The sequence below is a fragment of the Telmatherina bonti genome (assembly GCF_933228915.1).
Source record: "Telmatherina bonti genome assembly, chromosome: 21".
Classification (NCBI taxonomy): domain Eukaryota; kingdom Metazoa; phylum Chordata; class Actinopteri; order Atheriniformes; family Telmatherinidae; genus Telmatherina; species Telmatherina bonti.
In genome coordinates this window covers 24,057,721-24,078,346 of record NC_136630.1, presented here as the reverse complement: position 1 = coordinate 24,078,346, position 20,626 = coordinate 24,057,721, and the positions used below count along the sequence as shown (strand labels likewise).

At 37.0% G+C, this 20,626-nt stretch overlaps 1 protein-coding gene across 1 annotated transcript in view; it reads right to left on the bottom strand.

Annotated features, from left to right (window-relative positions):
* The window catches only part of LOC306771458 (zinc transporter ZIP11-like), a gene marked incomplete at both ends in the record, with an annotated part of 169,835 nt that overhangs the window by 114,165 nt on the left and 35,044 nt on the right, over window positions 1–20,626 (bottom strand). Inside the window, one exon of the mRNA XM_079260624.1 lies at window positions 8,405–8,563. Coding sequence (XP_079116750.1) covers window positions 8,405–8,563 — 159 coding nt within the window. The remainder of the gene's footprint in view (window positions 1–8,404; window positions 8,564–20,626) is intronic.

Here is a 20,626-nt window from a genome sequence, read left to right as displayed (position 1 = left end):
AGTTGTTATGGTGACGGCTACGAGGGTGGGAGGCTGAAGATAATAAGACATAAAGGGGCAGACACGTTACAGCCTCTTCAAACACATGTAACACAGCCTTCACACATTATGTGAAGAGCACAAGTGAGAGTTTCAAATGGTAAAAGTGTGAATGAAACAATAAGTCTGTCCGTCCTTTCTGTCCTCCTCCAGTACACTTGAAACCAAATTTCTTCCTTGGCTGTGCAGAAAATTCCCATATTCTCATTCCTCTTTTGGTTTTATATACGATTGAGAAATGAAATATTAAAAGGATGTTATTTTTTTCTTTTTTTTCTGGACAGATTCAGTAATTAAATGTGCACAGAGAAGATAAAAGAAACTATATCCATGGACACAATACCATTACTATTCTCATTAAAGTGCACACAAAGATAGAGAAATGGTCCTTAAAGTAATAACTATTAAGCTTCAATTAACTTTAAAGGAAAATAATCTTTGACAACTGATGGTACAGAAGTGTCCTTAAGGTGCAGCAAACTGTGTTCCTCTTTATATCTAATCACTTCACAATAACTTACTGTTGTGTGCATATAAAAAACACAATGGTTTTTTGTTTTTGTTTTTTTTTTTAAAAAAGGGCAGGAAACTGTAGCATTTAATGACAAACTGCAGTGACTTCAGCTAATCATTCTGTTGAGTAATTGGATTAAATGACATTTAAAGAGCAATACTGACTAAAGAAGAGAGAAGTTTTATGATAACATTTTTGCTTAATGTAAAAATCTAAAAAATTTACTTAAAAAAAAAAATACTGTAAATTTTAAAAAATTGCTTAAAAGTTTGAGGTCACTGAATAAAATCCCTATAGAAACATCTTTGTTCTACTCTGAGGGCTGGGTGTGTAAATTAGCTGCTTTCTAATGAGATACTGTAGTGTTGGCATTGCCACTTCTCTTTTCTTTGAAATGGTCCCAAACCTAAGATGTTTTATGTTCTTTCTATAATTTCCCTCACTGCTTTGTCGTATTTCCTCCATAACTCGACCCTGCTACAGACATACCTCGACATTTAAAAGCGATGACCACTCGCTAGAACATATACTGTATGAGGGGATGAAATAAATAATCAAAGCAAATATTTTACATGGACTTTTTTGGCATTACAATTCATACACATCCACAGGAGTTTAAAATAAGAACAGTGGCTCTACTATACATGGCTCCATAATGAAAACTAAACTCAAAATTAGCTTTTTTCCTCCTTTTTAAAGAAATCTGAAAGCACCTCCATGTGCTGACCTTTTCAGTCTCTTTTCAGGACAGCATTCATGCTGACATGTGTGGGAAGTAAAATGGAAATACTGGAGGAGTGGTGATAAAAATGTCTTCCTGGAACAGAGTCACAGTGTCTTGGTTACCTGGTTTCATCACCTTTCTGCTCTCTACCACCCTTAGCGCCTCACTCTCTCCTCTTCCACTCCAGTCCATCTGTCACCTTATCGCTCCCGTCCTCCTCTGCTTGTCAACCTCCGCTCCCTCTTTTTATCCATCCTTCCCTTCCACCATCGCTCTTCTTATTCAGCACCGGTGTTTGTGGAGGAGCCCGTAAAACTGGTACCAGCAGCTGTCCAAACACTGATGCCCCCCCCACAGTGTGTGCAGGGAGGCCATCGGCGACCCCCACCACCGCCACCACTACCACTATTTTCCCAGTCAATTTTGAGGCATCTATTGTCAAAGCCCAACGTTTCCACTACTGTCGCCACGGCACCCGACAAAGAAAAAGAATGGCTAGCAGAAAAAAAAAAGGGGGAAGATGGAGGTGCATTGGAATATGTGGCAAAATGGAAACAAAAAGCGGCTTCAGGACAGAAGTGAGGAGAAACCAGGAGATCAGGGAGATGGAAGCAGAAGTAAAAGGGGGTCTTAGGATAAAATGGCATAAATGATAAGATGTAGTAAGAAAACTACAGTCAACGAGGATGTTTGAAGTTGGTCCACAAGCTCTTCTTTTAGCTTTAAAATGGAAACAAAATCAACTGCCTTTGAAATGATAAGGAAAAAGGCCAAAGATACCCACACATTCTTCAGAAAGATTTCGCAGATCCAGAAAGTCAAAAGATTCCAGTCAACACTGCAGGGAGCCTGTATTCTAGTCCGTAAGGGTTAATAAAAAACAATCAGCTGGAAATATATCTCTTTGTACGCCTGTAAATGGAACCATTATTAAGAGCTTTATGATAACGCAAGCTTGAAATGTGACTTTTGAGGAAGATACAGCCCATTACACACAGATTTCACATCATCACTAACAGTCAAAGTCAAGTCTAACACATTTTCTGAAGTGGCGTCATGGTGTCTGTGATATTGGAAAACCAGGCCATGAGCAAATTATTTTGAGACTACTTGTTGAACTTGTGAGTTTTCCCTTTTCAGTTCAATGCAGCTGCCTTCTCTGGGCCAGAGCTCGCTCACGATGGAGTGAAGTGAGGTGGAAAATTCTCTGGTTCTTAATTATTTTTGGATATCACTTGATGTCAGTCCATGATTACCTTGGCTAGATGATCAGCTTGTAGCATCAGTACTCAAAGCATTAGTTTTAAGTTGTAAAAAAGAGTATTTCGAAGCTAAATTGCAATATTCTTTTTGTAATCCCTCCACGGTATTTTAGTGCTTAAATGTGATCAAGTGCTTATGATGTCTAAGCACTCCACAAATAAGGTCAAAAAAGTGTCTTGACACCAGAGGAATAAGGGCAGGTTGCAATAACAGCTTTACACCGTACCAGACACTATGTTATATGAAGAAGGTTAATCTCTAGCTGTGAACTCTGTCATTCTAGTATCCCCAGTGAAGGCTTTGAACGCTGCAGAAATGATGCCCAATTTCTAACACAATCAAATAGTAATCCCATGTTCTGTAGGTATAGGTTGTGTGCCCATCACTATAGACAGACAGCTCAAACCCTCTGCCTTAAGCTATTAAGAGACTCTCTGGATGGATAGATGGTTGAGTGAGATGGAAAAAAAAAATCAAGAGGTAGATTTTAGCAGCTAAACGTAAGGTTAAAGTCTCATTTATCTCTGTTTAAACATGCTTTGGGACCAAGCCTTCTATCCATGTTCTAAAATGTATGTGTTTTAGTTCGTTTTCACAAAGCCTGCAGATGCAAACCCAGACATTGGAAGCAAATCGGTACCACTGGAAACTGGGGGGGAGGGGGCAACATAACTCAATACCCCATAGACAGATCTTACATATTCAGAAAATCTCAGAAATAGAATAAGGTACAAGTAAATAGATTTTGGGAGTGATGCGCATCACCACTGGGATCCAGATATTTTTAAAGTAGGGAGATAGGGATCATTTAATCTACTAGATCAGCTAACTAAAGAAAAAAAGATCCTGGGTTAAACTATTGCCTCATTTATTTTTCACAGCTGGAGTAAAAAAGTTTTTATAAACCCAATAAATACCAGAGTTAGTGATTTTTCTGTACTGGGCTAGCCCACTGTGTCTATTACCATTAATATATTTATTTATACTTAAATAACCATTGATTTGATGCTGCTGATCATCGTTCTTGTTCACAAAAGATATCTTTGCAAATAGCACATGTACATTTCCACCGATGCTGGAGGAAGCTGGTAAGACAGATAGGGGATTTTGGTCAGAGAATCTGAAAGCAGAGATCTTCTAAAATGCTATTTTTATTGATTTTCCTCCATTCAAGCAACTGATGGATTGTCTATGGCATGTGTGTACATCAATCAGCCTCAAGGTTCAGTCGGGTCGACAAGTTGAATGAACAACATTGCTAATCTGGTTAGAATCCAATGTTCTACAGAGAAAACCTAAATCTCGACATTCAGTACTTATGTACATGCCAGCTACTGCAGTATTTCGGCAGCAAAGTCTTACATCTCACATATACCAAAAGTACTTGCATACAATATAGCAACAGCCTCCTCAACCAGTTTAGCACTGAGCCTGAACAAAAACTGTCATTGCAATATCACTTTGAAGAATATCACATATCAATACCAAATTGCAACACCAACAGTTGCTCAGACAGAAATAAATGATAAACCACGGGGTTTGTTAAAAACAGATATTTTAATTTTAAACATTAGCAGAGGTGTATCAGTGAAGGCTGCATTCCACTTGTGTTTGTTTCTATGATGTAATCATAACATCCCTGCAATTCAACACCACACATTGCGTTTGCTTAATGCTATTTAGTCCAAGTATGAGGTGATGGTGCAACAAAACAAAAATTTACCAGTTACATAGTTTCTGAGAACTTTTGCATCACTTTAAAGTACAAAAAGAAAAAAAAAAAAAAAAACCTTCAATTTTTTATTCATTTCAATCCTGTATATACTGATACTGGTCTTCTGCCCTCTGGTGGACACACTTTGCACTACAGTGATTCTGATATCTCGCATGTTAACAAACATTAAATATACAAAAAATTATAATAAATAAATGTTAATTGCTTTTCATACATTTTTTTAAAGTGCCAAATAATGACTTCAGATTAAAAAAAATTAACAATAATTTTCTCCACATTTTTGCTTGGGCCAGGCAATAACGGGTTAAAATCACTCCTGATGCTTTGGATTTGCCAGTATATGGCAAGACAGCATTGGCTTTAAAGGGTAATATGGCCCAGCCCTGCTGTAGATTCGCCATTTATAGTCCTGACAAAATATGCTGTCTTTTGTGGTAATGGTTAAAAACACTAAAATTGGACGATTTGACAAAGCTGCTTAGCATAAGATCCCCTAACCCACAGACGAGGAGAAAAGAGCGTCAGCATGAGATCTTCTCAAACAGAAGAGTTAAGTAAATGGAACAAAGCAGCTATATGGCGTGCTAAGTGTGTGAGGACAAGTGAAAAAACAGTAAATTGCCATTTCACACATATACGTCTGCATACTGTCAGGAAAAAGTAAAGCTTTACACAAATTCTGCCCAAAAAATAGCAACTGCCAAAGGTTTCCTACGGACCTGCGGTTATGTTTGTTTGTGTTTCAGAAACTGACAACTGTGATTACATGAGTAAATTAAGTGGCTTTTCCTTGACTTTTTTTTATTTCTTTTAGTCCGCGTCAGTTTTCTATCTCCAACTAAGAATAATCAAAGAAAACATCACAAAAGGTCAAATTTCCATATTTGCAATTTGGGTAATGTTTCGCAAGTAAACAAAACTGCTTTTAAGTTTATTTTGATCTTAAAAATCACCCGATTGAAGGAATGCTGCGTTACACAGCAGGGAATAACACGCACGTTTAAAAGCCTGCATTAACAAACTACATGTGCATTTAAAATATTCCCTTTATTTCATTGTGAAGGGTTTTAGGGAATTATTTCACTGAATATTTGACTATTTCCTTATACTTTAGTAAATCCAAGTTATTGTAAAGTTATATTATATAAGCCACTAGATACACACCAACAAGCTAATAATCTTCTGAGTATACAACTGAAAATAAACTTGTGAAACTGTTCAAAAACTATGGCCACTTCTACTTCAAATCCAACATATGGCCACAAGCTGCTTTGTAAATGTTTCTATAGGATATATATAATGCCCTGTTTTCACTCTCCATTATTCCCAACAATATGCGCATGAATGTTAAATTTATTTGAGAGCACGTCATCTTGTATGAGTGTGCATGACTATCATGTCATTGGTCTGCTCCTAAGTAATTCGTGTCATTTCTCTTGTCCTGGTGTGGCTGCAGGGGCTTAAGGCAACAGCTGTTCTCTGCTGCTCTATCTGTAACAGCAGCATCACATTTTCTGTCCCTCTCAATCTGCATCTCCTCGTCTCTGTTCTGTTAAACCCACAGCTGATGAAAGCACACAGATGTTTTGATGAAAAGGATCAGACACTCTTGAAGATAAAATTTACAATGGAAATAGGTGAATTTAGCTAATCTAAATGTGTTGTGACACACTGAGAAAGGGTCTGACTATCAACGTCCGAGTGTAGGATACATATATACGGGCATAGTTTGGAAGTTCTGGTCAGATTCATCGTTTACCTTCAGTTTTATCTGTGGATATTATAGCTGGTAGCCATTTAAGTAACATTCAAGTCTTAAGTTTTGTATGCTTTGTTGTTTATTCTTTATAATTTAGATATCAGTTAACAATGAACAAGGTCCACATAGCACCAACATAGCTGTGACATTGCGTTAGCTGCTAACAAAGCTGCAACATGTATGTTCTGCATCTAAGCAAATACAGAAATAAAGTAAACTAAGAAATTTTCTGTTATTACACAACAAGTGTGAATGTGATAATGTGTAATAACTGATGTATAATGCAAAAAAGCTGGAGATGTCACTGAAATTCGTGGCAGCACATTCCAGCAGCTAGCAGATGTGCAGCATTTTTTACAATCCGATAAAGTATAAAAGAAATCCAAAGGAAAAAAAATTGAATTGATTAAATTGCAGACAGAGAGAGGAATAATTTCTTGAAGAATAAAATGTGGAAAGAGGTGATAAATTGTATTGTGCAGAAATATTTGGTGAAATGTTTGGTGAAATTGTTGGATTCAAACCTACAACATCCAGCGCAAAGGCCCATTCTCATAACCACTGGGCCACCATTCTTCCCACATATACATGTGTGGAAAAAGGCCAAACTTTTCTACTAAAAAGAGGATGTTCAAGATACCGGCCAAAGTATTGAAGAGTTTTGCTAATGGCGTGGAAATGCCTTTTTAGAACTTCAATCAGCGTGTAATCAGCAGGATTGCAAAAAGGGAAAAGTTGAACTACACTGCTGTGAAGAAGCTAAAGATAGTTTTAAATAAAAAAAGTGCAAAAGCACATATATCAGAATGAGCTGGAGAGTTTAATATTTGAATGGGTGAAGTAGCAAAGCAGACATAGAAGGCTGAAACCATGGTTTTGTAAGCATAAGTGTAACCATTTGGAGAAGAAGTACTGCAATTTTACATGATGCAATACCAGAATTTAAACCTGTCACCTTACGATCCACAGCTCTTTCATTAAACCACAACAACACCAGACGACTTAGCAGCACCTTGGTAGTACATTTTTTTTGCCATTGACCTGTTTGTCAACTGAAAAGCACGCAGTCTCTTTTAATTTCTGGTCTTGGAGTGTCATCTAGTGATGATAAAAGGGAGCACTTTTGATTTTAGGTGCTAATGATAGGTGGGAATAAGAGGTACTGAGCTGACTTGATATAACGGGCCCTCCTTTTAAGAAAAAAAAAAAAAAAACATTTAAAAAAGTATTAGCTGATACTGACTGTGCTGATTTAGTTAGTAACAAACAGAGGTTGCTGGCCGCAACACCCAGCTGGGAGCAATGCGTGAAATCCAGTAATTTGACACAGTGTGAATGGAAGCAGCTTAATAAGAAGTGAAATTCCACAATGAATTTATGTAAAGCTCAATAGCTTTTAAACAGCTCAGGTAAGAGTAACATATAGGAACATCTCTGTGTGTACATGCCTCTGTCTCTCAGAATGCCACTGTCATATTGTTTTAATTATCATTTTAGAGCGTTTAAAAAGTATAATTACAGTACAGCATAACAGTATCATATATGTATAGAACAGTATAGAAAAAGACAGACAGATTTAAATGGAAAACTTCTAGTTAACTTTCCGGAGGAAAAAACACCTAAATTAAAAGTGATTGCAGATGTAAAAAAGCCGTTTGGCCAATTCTGTCACATTTATAGTAATGTTTATTAATGTACCATGTCCCTGTCACATAAACCAAATAAAAACAGTCCATTACTAAGGATTATTATTATAATACGTTCATACACTTTCATTTTCAATTATTCTGTCCTGTAGCATTCTGGCTCACTTATATATGAACTAATTCTGCTTGTAGTGGTTCTTGCTAGCCTCCGATTGTCTTACAGTTGTGTGGGCCATGAGTATGACAGCCTAATGTGCAAAAACCAAAGTTATCCACTGCAAATATTACAAGCAGGTGAAGATAATTACTTCTTCCTGATTAAACCTCAAAGGAGCTTTCTCCATTTTCTTTCTTATTCATCAACTAGCAGGTGCATTCAGCAGCAGCAATGGAATTGTCTGCGCTGCACAATAGAGTTGTGAAGGTACCTTTTTTCTTGGAACAGGAGACACATTTAAATGTCCCAACTAATTCATCAGGGGAAGAATTAAAGAGAAACTGTGCTGACAATAAGACTGCAGCTGATGACTTACTTATGAGTACATTTTTTACCAGTAGAATGTAAAGACTGCTTCAATGTATTCTCACCATTTTGTTTAATTCTTTGACAAAGAAACAAATAAAAATCACTGAGAAAAATGAAATATCTGCTAATTTTACTCTTATTCAGACAACAAAGAGTACTTAAAAAGCAGAGGTGAGAGTCCCTGCTTTAGGTTCTTACCAGCAGGGGCATGGCCAGGTCAGCAAAGTAAACAAAAGCTGCCCCGAGTGTGAATCCCACAGCCACCGGTAGGAAAGCAAACGAACCATACTTCCCAGAATCCTCTGCCATGTCAATGGCGGGTGCCAGTAATGACCAATAGGAAGCAGCCAACATTACCTGAAATAAACAAGAAGAGGAAAGAAGGAAACAGTAAGAAAAATAATCAAACTGTATTTCTATAGCACTTTTCATACTAAAGTAGCACAAAGTGGTTTACAGAATATAAAGGAAAGCTAAAACCAGGTTAAAAACATGTCTTCACATAAAAAAGAAAATTTAATTAGCCCAAAGTCGAACACATGCACTCATGTTATCACACATACTCACATTGGTAAAACATATAAAACACTCTCATCCAACCTCTCAGGCAACATTAGACTCCAACACCAGGTTCAGCGGACTTTGGAGAAGCAATACCTTAGGGATACATCCACACTGGGACACTAATCACGACCACAGAGGCCACCACCACAAGACCCACCCAGTCCATGGCAGGCCGGGGCGCCCACCACTTCCCATTATGACAGTGAAAGACGCCACCAACCCATGTGTTCAAAGCTGCTTCTTACCACCTATCTATGCAGTTTTTAGGGGGACAATATTTGAGATAGTGACCATTTTCTAACTAATGCACAAGATTCTCATGTTGCACAAGTCTATTTGTGACTATTTTGGACATATATGACATGTCTTCCTATCCAAGTGTTAAGTACTTTGCTTCCTCTTAGATAAATCACCTTGAAATTACCATACTCTCCCAGGAATATTCCATCTTAGCTGTCAAAATGTGTGCGATGGGTGGGAGGGAAGTCTGAGTGCAAAATGTCTTTTTGCAGCTTCATTTTATTCCATCAATCAAATGTTCCTACATGCCCATTTTCATCCAATTTTAGTTGTGACTTCTCTCATAGACGGACAAAATTTTAGAATTGAAATTGCAAAACATAAATAGTCAGCCCTGCCCATTAAAAGACTGATGAAAGGGAAAAAAAAAGGAGCATATTATTAGGCTGTAGCCAGCTCCCTACATACACATTATGCCCCATGATGGCATCTGGCATTCAGTTCGGTCTAACAAAGCCAAAATTGATTGCCATTCATTTAGTTTGGCTCTGAATGGCACTGTATGAGCCAAAAACTGCACAGTTTTCTCCTCCTCTGATTTGATTCAAACTGTCCAAGCTTGGCAGAAATCAAACTTTTACCATGATTACAAGGAACAAAAGTCCTTAATTTTTAGGGTGATACCATCTGGTTTCTAAGGACTCTTTCAGCCATTTTCAATGCCAAGGTGCAATTTGTTTCTATCTTCAAGTTAATGCCATGAGATCTAATGCTAGCCTTTAGTCTTGTGAACAAGAAAGTGCATCCTGGTTCTCTTGTCATTGTGGTGTATCTGTGAAGTTTAGCTATCAGTGGAGAAGGGGAGAAGCTGTAGAGCCAGTGTACCGGAACTAATTTTCCGTCGTTTGGGTCGCACAGACCATAAAAAGCACACAGCATCCTAGATAACCATTGTATTGAATTTGCCACTACATGAATTAATGAAGTGTTTTCATCACCTTCAAAAAGAAGACAGTTTCTATGCAGGTCTGGAGACGTCCGCAAACAAGCAGAGGGGGAGCAACTATATAATTATTTTAACGTTTGAAATGTGCAATATGAATTACATTGCCATGTTCTTTGACAAAGTTACTTTAGTTCATAGAGGTTTACAAAACAATAACTCAAACGGCTCCCATCTACCTTTACTCCCTAATCATGGCCTACACTCCCTCTCAACAGCTACGTTCCACCAGTGAAAGACTCCTCGTGTTACCGCCAATACGTGGGACTAAATCACTATCCAGACTCTTCTCCTCTGTTGTGCCACGATGGTGGAATAATCTCCCAAACTCTGTCTGCTCTGTAGAGTCCCTGTCTACTTTTAAGAGCAAGCTGAAGACTCAGCTTTTCAAGGAGAACTTCAACACTTAGTATAGCTATATTTATTGGAAAGTTGGAGAACTTAGCCCAGTTCTTTGCAACAAACGTTATGGTATTAATTCTTTGTAGTATAACATAGGTGATATTATGGGGTGGGAAGGGAGCAAACAAGAAAAAAAAAAGCCTGTAGCACTTCATGGAAGGACCTGCGTCCAACTGGACAGTACACCAGCACCTTCCTGCGATGTCCTCTACTGTTTGATTTGCTTGTGTTGTTCTCACTCATATGTAAGTCGCTCTGGATAAAACCGTCTGCTGAATGACTGTAGAATGGAATGGAATGGAATGGAATGGAATGGAATAGAATAGAATAGAATAGAATAGAATAGACAGACAAGCATGTATTCATAAACAGTGATTTTATAAACTCTCCACAGTATCACATTGAGGTTCTTTGGACCACGGCAGCACATTGATGTAATGGTCCACATGCCACTATCACGACCTTTAACATTTAGCAGGGTGACTGAGGTTTGTAGAGTTCTTGGGTTTTTTGCCCATAAACAGCTCAAGTACTGATCTCTCATAAACATTTAACATGCTAACTGAGGCCTAGTAGTAGTAGATTGTGAAATGCAGCTTTTGTAACGTTTTGCCGTTTCTTTCAGCATGACACAGTCTAACCTCACTTTTTTCCTCAATGAACTCGCAAGGATGTCCACTTCTGGGGATACTGGCAACTTTCTAGAATATTTTCTACTTTTGATGTTTTATATAAAAATGTGGAAGTGCTTTGTACATGAAAAGTGCTGTATAAAATAAACATGCCATGCCTTGCAGGGACAAATCAACTATACCAATACTAATAAATGTACACAAACAGCTTATATCACAAAGGCCATTAAGACACATGAATTAACTGAAAGTTTTCTTCAGTAGTACTCATATTACCACTACAGCAGTTGTTTATACATCAATCACTATGGTAACTTACACCTTTACACAATATTTATACAGTCTTATTCACTCTTAGAAAGGTGTTTCAAAGAACTGATATTTGTTCCTTAGAGCTGATCCAAGCCTGGATAAGCAAATGCTTTTATACCTTCTATACCGCTTCATTCCAACACATCACATAAAATCTGATCATGATTTTTTCTACTTTACAGTTTTCTATTAATACATTTAGCCAAAACACAAACAATATTTAATCTTCAGTGAAACAGTTTGAAATAACAAATGTGAAAAAACAACAAGAGAACAAAGTGACTAAAAAGAGACACGCTGAAGCATAATGCTTATATTTAAACGTGTCCTAGTCAATTAAGATGGCCATCATCATGTTTTGTTTTTTTTTAAATGAGAGAAAAAAGAAAAAGAATAAAACATGAAAGCATCTTATAAACTGACAGTCAAAGTGGAAGAATAATGAAGCAGAATCATAAGTCAAATAACACAAAATCCTTTCCAAACTATGAACTCTGTTGTCCTCAACATAAACCTAAAAAGCATAATTTTGAAAGCCATGATGTACCACAAGTTCTTAAATTTGATCATTCCATAGTGAAACCTCAACAACAAATATACAAAACACTTTTTTTTTTTTCTTTTTCTTAATGTCTTTGGACCAATAAATCTGCAGACATCTCTGGAAACACATCCCACTTTTACAGCAAAACAGAACATATTTTTATACTAATAATTCAGTCACATCTGCACTTTTATATGCTCTGCTAACGTCAAAAAAAAAAAAAAAACTGTTTTTAAAATCTGCACTTTCAAGTAAACTTGGCAGATATGTAAGTAGGTGCCTTGAAAACCAAAAGCAATTTTAACACAAAAGGTCAGAAAATTTGTTTAAAATCATTTAATGCCAAATCTGTGCCAAATTAAACTACAAATAACAACTTAAGTTTTTATGCGCTTTAATGCAGCAAGGTGCAAAAAAATAACTAAGTCATCCATTTAAATTCAGTGCAGCTCATAAAACAACTTAACTTTACTATATTTTTTCACAAGGTAAAGCTGAATTGTTGCTAGTAATAATGTCATATTCCGTTTAAATGTCTGGAGCCCAGCAAAGCCCAATCAAAGCCATTTTGCAATGGTGATGGGATGACGAATCAAAAGAATGTCATTTCCACATTCATTCCACTTCTCATACAAATTGTTATGATTACAAGGATTGAGCAAGTAAGAAAATTTCTTTATAATGCTATAATTATGACAAGTGCTTTAATAGTAATATCCTTTTTCTGTACAGAATAAAAGACAATCAAAATTTTATTGAAAAAAATTGTTCTATAATTTTCAGAAACTGGTCATATACTTAAAAAAGGCCACAACTGGGCAAACAAGGAGCATGAACGACAGCTTTTCATGCAGTTATTGACTTTCTTCCTTTGAAAAAGAAAATAAACCATCTGAGGTGCTCCTATCTGGATAAGAACAGGTATCAGACATTACTATGACTCAAAGTCACAGTAAAATTTAAAACTTTCTTACCAAATGTCATTTAATGATAAATATAGCTCCATGAGTAAAGACCATGTTAGCATGGCAACTTAAAATGACAATGAGAGCAAATGAACATTAATAAATAAGTAAATGTTCATTCATATAGCGCCTTTAAGATTTTTTTTAAAAAAAAACCACAAAATGCTTTGCAATAAAAGACAAAAACTTGAAACAACATAAAACATAAAAAAAACCAACATAAAAACAAATAAAACTAAGAAAAAGCAAGATGAAAAAGATGTGTTTTCAGCTGATTTTAAAAGAGATCACCGACTCTGCTGATCTCAGGTTGAAAGGAAGGGAGTTCCACAGGGGTGGAGCGACGACCACAAAGGCTCTGTCACCTTTAGTTTTAGCCATGTTTGTGTAACATCCAGCAGACCCGGATCAGCAGATCTCGAAGACCTGCTGGGAATATATGGCTGTAAAAAGGTCCCTCATATAACCAGGTGCTTGGTCGTGGAGGGTCAATAAATTAAGACCAGAATTTTAAAATGCATTTTATGATTGATGGGGAGCTCCATTAAACTAAAATAGTCATGTATGACATCAGCTAAACCTTTATAAAACACTTGTGACATTACATCATTAGTTATAGAACAGGCAAATATAGACAAAACTTATCATTTTCCTGAACTTGATACAAACATTTCCCTTCATTGGATGGAGACACTGATACCTGCTTTAAATCTTCCAAATTCAACCAAAATCTTCCTGTCTCTGCTTTTCTGCAACAATTTAGTTCCAAACCTATGTTTTCTTTTTTCCTCCCAATGGCAAAATGTAAAACTTCAGCTCCATTTTCCTTTAAGCCTCCTCTTTGATTTGAGCCAGACTACAGATCCATTTCATAGCATCTACATCATGAAGCCTGAATTCAACGCTCTCTCAAGGCTACTGGAACACCTGTCAGACACTGATGCCAGCATCTAATTACTACATTTTTAATATCCATCCAACCATTTTCTATACCAATTAGTCCAATTCAGGGTCATAGGGAAGCTGGAGTCTATCCCAGCAATTAGCAGGCACCCTGGACTGGTTGCCAGTCAATCGCAGGGCCACCACAGAGAAACAATTACGCACATTCACGCCCACCTATAGGGAGAAATTAGACTGAGCAATTAACCTAACATGTAAGTGTTTGGACTGTGGGAGGAAGCTGGAGGACATAGCGAAGCCACACATTCACAGGGTGAACATGAAAGCTTCACACAGAGAGACCACCACCATGACCTCTCCACCAGCTGGGGTCAAACCAGAAACATGCTTTAATTTTAATCCAAACCTTTGCACTTTTGGCAAATATTTGCAAAGAGATATTCATTATATAAGATAAATGTAATACCTATAAACCAAAACAGAGCAGGGACTGATATAGGAGTGCATGCATCCGTATAATAAGGTTTAAATAAAAAAAAAGCTGCTTTGAAAATCAAGTAAGGGTGTTGCAAATGTTTTGGCTATCCCTGCAACCACCATGTCGCTGACATTTTTATTTCTAGGCAGGGTCAGGGTGTAAATTAATATAAATCACAACACATTTTCAGGGTTAAAAATGGCTGTTTCATCATGTGATCTCCAAGGGTAATAAAAAAAAAAAAAAAAAAAAATTGGCAATGGTTCAATTCTTAAGTTAAAGTTGGTGGACTGAAAATGTTGTGCATCCCCCCCCCCACCCATCTTTTATATTTTATGTTCTTATTTTTCATTTACTCTCTTTTTAACCATCTAAAATTTCTACTCTTACCTGCTGCAAGGACTGCAGACAAAACTAGGGAAAATGCTATAGCCTGGTGCAGTGCTAAAGCGTGTCAGTCTTACAGTGTGGCTGACAGTACCAGCTTTGATGACATGACATTAGTATTTTTATGAACTAGCTTATTGAACACAGTTATTATATTGTAAATAAGGACTGATTGTTTTGAATGGATTTCAAATAAACTGGTTTGAATTTATCATGTGTTTTTGTTTTTTTTAACATGGCTTTGTTGTGAAATGGTACAACAAATTAAATGGAACTGAATTAAATTAAAGTGAGACAAACGCTTGTTAATATTTGTCTTTACAAGATACATTAAAGTAGATGAGGATTTTCATTAAGAAAAGAAATACTGAGGTCAGGATACATTAAGTCAAACCCCATTGAAGCTTAAACTTTTATTGTTCTTGCATTCATTGCTCGGCTTATTTAGATACAAATCATCTGTCAAGATCCTGAATCATCTTTTAAAGGAAAGTTACAAAAACTTCAAGGATGACTGTGAAATTTGAAACCACATATGTCCAACTTGGCAAACTGGTCATTCATCAGCTTTAGTCAAATATTGGTTGATGCAAATTAGCAAACATTTTGTACGCTAAAGCGGCTCATTTTATGAAATGGATAGTTGTTCAAGTTCATTTAGAGCATCACATTTAGCATTCAGGTGCACCACTATGCATCAGTAGCTCTGTTACAAAAAGAAGAAAAACAATAAAAATGTAAGAAAAAATAATAAGCCACAGAAACTATTCACACAGCGTCATCTGTCTGTCAGAGCACATGGCGTTTCTGAGATGCACGTGTCCCTTGGCACAGGAGCCCTGATTCACCAGTTGTCACAATACCAGATGCCAAAAACAAGTGCCAACATCATTAAGGAGTATTTATGGATTAACAGATGACAAGATTCATGTAATGGCTGGAGGGGAGATGGGGGGCAGTAGCAGAGCTTCGAATCGTAGGACCCGACCTTGACACACGCTTAGAATAGTTATTTTTCCACATTCCTGTTTCTTTTTAACTTTACCCAGCAGGTTGACAGCTGATGCTAACAGCTTCCATCTGTTCCAAATTGTGTCTCCAAGCAGGCACGGAAAACAGAATATAAAACAGCTGGACTCGGGTTGGGCTAAACAACACCAATGAAACAAACAAACCATTCAAAAACCTATCCTAACTTATATAGAGGTTATGATGGCAATTGGCAAGACACACCCAATAAAGGAGTGGTTTTGCTGGTGGTGACCACAGACCACTTCTCAGTTCTGGTGCTTTCTGGCTGATGTTTTGGTCACTTTTAAATGCTGGCGGTGTTTTCACTCTAGTGGTAGCATGAGACTGAGTCTACAACCCACACAAATGGCTCAGGTAGTCCAGCTCATCCAGGATGGCACATCAATGCGAGCTGTGGCAAGAAGGTTTGCTGTGTCTGTCAGCGTAGTGTCCAGAGCATGGAGGCGCTACCAGGAGACAGGCCAGTACATCAGGAGACATGGAGGAGGCCGTGGGAGGGCAACAACCCAGTAGCAAGACCACAACCTCCTTCTTTGTGTGAGGAGGAACAGGAGGAGCACTGCCCAAGACCTGCAAAATGAGCTCCAGCAGGCAACAAATGTGCTCAAACAGTCAGAAACAGACTCCATGAGGGTGGTATGAGGGCCCGACGTCCACAGGTTGGGGTTGTGCTCACAGCCCAACACCATGCAGAACACCAAGATTGGCAAATTCCCCACTAGTGCCCTGTGCTCTTCACAGATGAAAGCAGGTTCACATTGAGCACATGTGACAGAGGTGACAGAGTCTGGAGACGCCGTGGAGAACGTTCTGCAGCCTGCAACATCATCCAGCATGACCAGTTTGGCAGTGGGTCAGAATTGGTGTGGTGGCATTTCTTTGGAGGGCCACACAGTCCTCTATGTGCGCACCAGAGGTAGCTTGACTGCCATTACTGCCATTTTATATATATATATATATATATATATATATATATATATATATATATATATATATATATATATATATATATATATATATACATATATATACACACACACACACATATTAAAGCAGACAGTTTTAAAAGCAGTGGGTTTATAGTCTGATTTATTGGCAGCTCTTAACGCCAGTAAGTGGCCACAGACTTAGCCTTGTCTGACTTGTTAAATTGAGACAATCAACTCTATATTTATATCAGCAACTGCTAAGAAATGGAGAAATAAGTCTGCCACACAACTATTAAATACAAATTTGACACATTGTTTTATATAATGTAAAATGTGACCAAATTATCAGTAATATTTTTCAAAACAGTCAAAATGCCTCAAAAAATACTTTTAAAATAAATCATTTTAAACTAAACAAAGATAAGACAACACAGTCTTAGTCAGCCGATGTTCTCATTATTAATGCTTCCCTTCCAGAAACCATGGGGTGCTTTGGTCCAACAGTACTTGAGAGCAATCATCTGGATGCAGCATAATCAATTTTGTAATCAGTGATTGCCCTGCTGAGTAGGAGGTTCCATGTGAGCAATGCGAGTTTCATTAATAAAGTCATTGAAAGGTCTCATAAGTAAGTTCTGCACAGAATTTTAAGTTAAAGTAATGCAAACAGCAGAAACAGAGGTTTATTATTATTAGCTAAACTCTCAACGGCTCCTTCATTGTTCCATTGTTCGTTAACACATACAGCAAATCAGCCTGTTACATGGCAGCAACTAAGCATTTAATTATGCAGACTTAAAACGGAGACAGAAACACATAAACTGAGCATCTATAGCTGCATTTCCATTACATTTTTATAAAAGCAATATTTGTAAGTTTCGACAAACAACAAATGCGATTTGCGGGTGTTTTTCTATTGACCAGTGTTTAGCGAATTAGCCTCAAGTCTCGTAGAATCTTGTTACTCACGAGATTTTACGAAATTTGCAGTTCATGAAAAGTAGCCATGTAGGTTTACTACTTGCTACTATTTACTATGGCTTTTCGAAGCTTTATTCCCTCATTTTCTTTTCTAAAACTCTGAAATTTGCTGTTGTATGTTCCACACTACACCATCTTTACCGGACATGAACTGGTCTTGACCTCCACGTCACGTTCAGGGATGCGTAAATGCAAAAAAGTGTTTCCATGACACTTTTGCAATATGTTTCTGTATAGAAAAGTCTAAAGAACCCCCTCAAGAAAGTGTAAAAACTTTTTAGCAATATTTGAGCCTTTTTTTGGAAGTGATTCCATTAGCACTTTTTTTTGTGATATTTAGTTTTTGCGCAATTTTAGGTGTAATGGAAACGCACCTAATGAGGAAGAAAGAATATTTAAGCAAGTTTGAACGTGGAATGGTTGTTGGTCTGAGTACCGTATTTTTGCGACTAATAGGCGCACTTAAAAGTCTTTTATTTTCTCAAAAATAGACAGAGTCCCTTATAATGCAGTGCGCTTTATGTGTGTCTCAATGTGGGATTAAAAAGACAAAATATTCCATCATCCACCACGACAAAAAAGCTTACCAAAATAACATTTCAAATGTTTAATTCACTGCTATTTATCTGATAAAACCCTGTAAAAGTGGCTAATACGTTAATAGAACATATGTTTTTTCTGTCTTTAAACTTAAATTAAATTAAATTAAATTAATCGTACACCTTTTACTAATCTTTTTTTTTCTTTTTTACTTCCAACTACTCAGACAGAGGAATATTTATGTGAATATAAATACACTTTAGACAGATGTGCTGCTTCTTGAAAGGCACACTATCAAACTATATATTCTATAAAGTTTCTTCGCAGTAGTGTCAAGCCAGATACAGAGATAGAATCCTGAAGTTAGTAGTTTTTATTTTGGCATAAATGGTCAGGGGAAGGGTTGGGTTGTGTGCATGTGTGGGCAATGTGTGTGTGTTTTTTTAAGTGTAAAACTGTTTCTTATGTTGTTAAGCACTTTTGATATACTTCTGCATGAAAAGCGCAAAACAAATAAAGTTTGATTTGACATATATATATGTCTATATATATATATATATATATATATATATATATATATATATATATATATATATATATATGTCTATATATATATATGTCTATATATATATATATATATATATATATAAAATAGACATACAGACAGATAGATAGAGCGAGAGAGAGAACTCCACTTAAAAATGAAACACAAATGTAGGCTTTTTTAGTGCCAGATGTACAGTATATCTCCATCTTCAAACTGTATAGAAATCAGAAAAATCAGCTGATATGACTATATTCTCTTTAAACACATTAAGGTGGTATAATATCACTCTAATGTTGTCAATCCACAATCAGACCCAGGATTTACTGTACAAGCAGGTTGGACTGAGTTCCAGGCTCCCACTGCTGAGTCCTGTCTATCTGCCGTAGAGCTTTCGGCAATATTCATATTAAACGCTTCACTTCTTCCAGTTTCTCTGTTTTTCGCCAGCAGCGGATATTACCTCATCTAATCGCAGCTTTCATGTGACAAATAGATAATTTGATTGATATGACAGACACGCATGAATCAAGTTGACTGCAGCTCTACACTGAAAGCCTAGTTTATATAAAGAACATTAAAAGCACTTTGAGGCTACTATAACACCCATATGAGGTTAAAACAAATAATATCATCCATGTTTTCAACTCATCATCTATAAAAGTCTACCATCTTGTTTACAGATTAAGCTCTAATGAACCCCCTATGGATCCTGCTTATTTCATAATTTTCCTCATGTGCATGTACCCAATTTCATTCTGTTTATAAAACCAGTATTATAATGACAGAGAAAAATCTAGCTCACCCACTGGTAATTTAATTTTCTTTCACATCTGTCCTACAGTTCTTATGTCAAGCACACCAACATTCAAAGCAATCTACCTTTTCCCATCTCATCTCTCTCCTCCTGTCTTCCTCAGTCAGATTTCTTGGTTCCCACTTTTATGTCTCAATTTGTTATCATCTCTGAGATAATCTTTCTCATTTTGTGCTTCAACCGTCACGCAATGGAAGCGTTGTTCTTAACGGCGTACAGTTTCCTTTTCTGGGCTTTAGTTGTCAAGGGAACATTTCGGTGCTGGTAATTTAGCAGCTTTCCAGATAATTACACAGTAAAACCATGGTACATGTGTTTTGTGATTCATTCAGTGATTCCCTCTTTGCTGTTTACTTATAAAGCCTTGTGAACATGCAACCCCAAAGCTCAGCACTCAATCCATATCAATCTGAGCTGAAATAAAAAGCTACAGCTAAGCTAAGAAGTCTAAAGTCATGCTCGCTATTTTTGCTCGAGTGAAAAAAAAAAACCTGATTCACCAAATATATTTTGCACATTTGACCCCTTTTAAGCTAAAGTGCTGCAGCGCTTCTTCATAGCTAGGACTTAATGGTAAACCAGATCTTTGCATTTTGACTGACTTAGAATAAGTACAAAGCCACAATAATTTCTTACAGAGCATCAAGAGCTCTTTTGGGGGCATTAAGAACCTTATTTCAGGAGATTGAACAGTGGTGTGAGAATTGCTGGTATTCATATTATGTCACTTATTCTGATTAGTTCTATTGAGCATGCAGTGGTTCAGACCTTGTCTTATGCTCCATCTTGAAAATAAAGTAGATCCAGAAAAATATGAACATAACCTCCCCATAATCCTTTCTTGTTCCTTGTTGCTCCATAATCCTTCATTGTTTGATTGACCTGGCCGCAACTTGTGTGCTACAAGAGAGGGGTAGGGACAATATATGGCAGGCACGTTCATTGACAGCCTACAAGAACTCATACATGCACTCAGACACAGCTTTCAGAAAGTTTAGAAAATAAAAAATAAAAGAGCCCACTGAAACCATAATTCCTCCCAGGTCACCCAACTGGCTCTGTGATGGAGGTCAATGTAGACCAAAGTGTATGTAGTCTGTGGAATTTCTGTAGTACTGAGCTCGGGCTTTTAGACAGCGGTATCAGG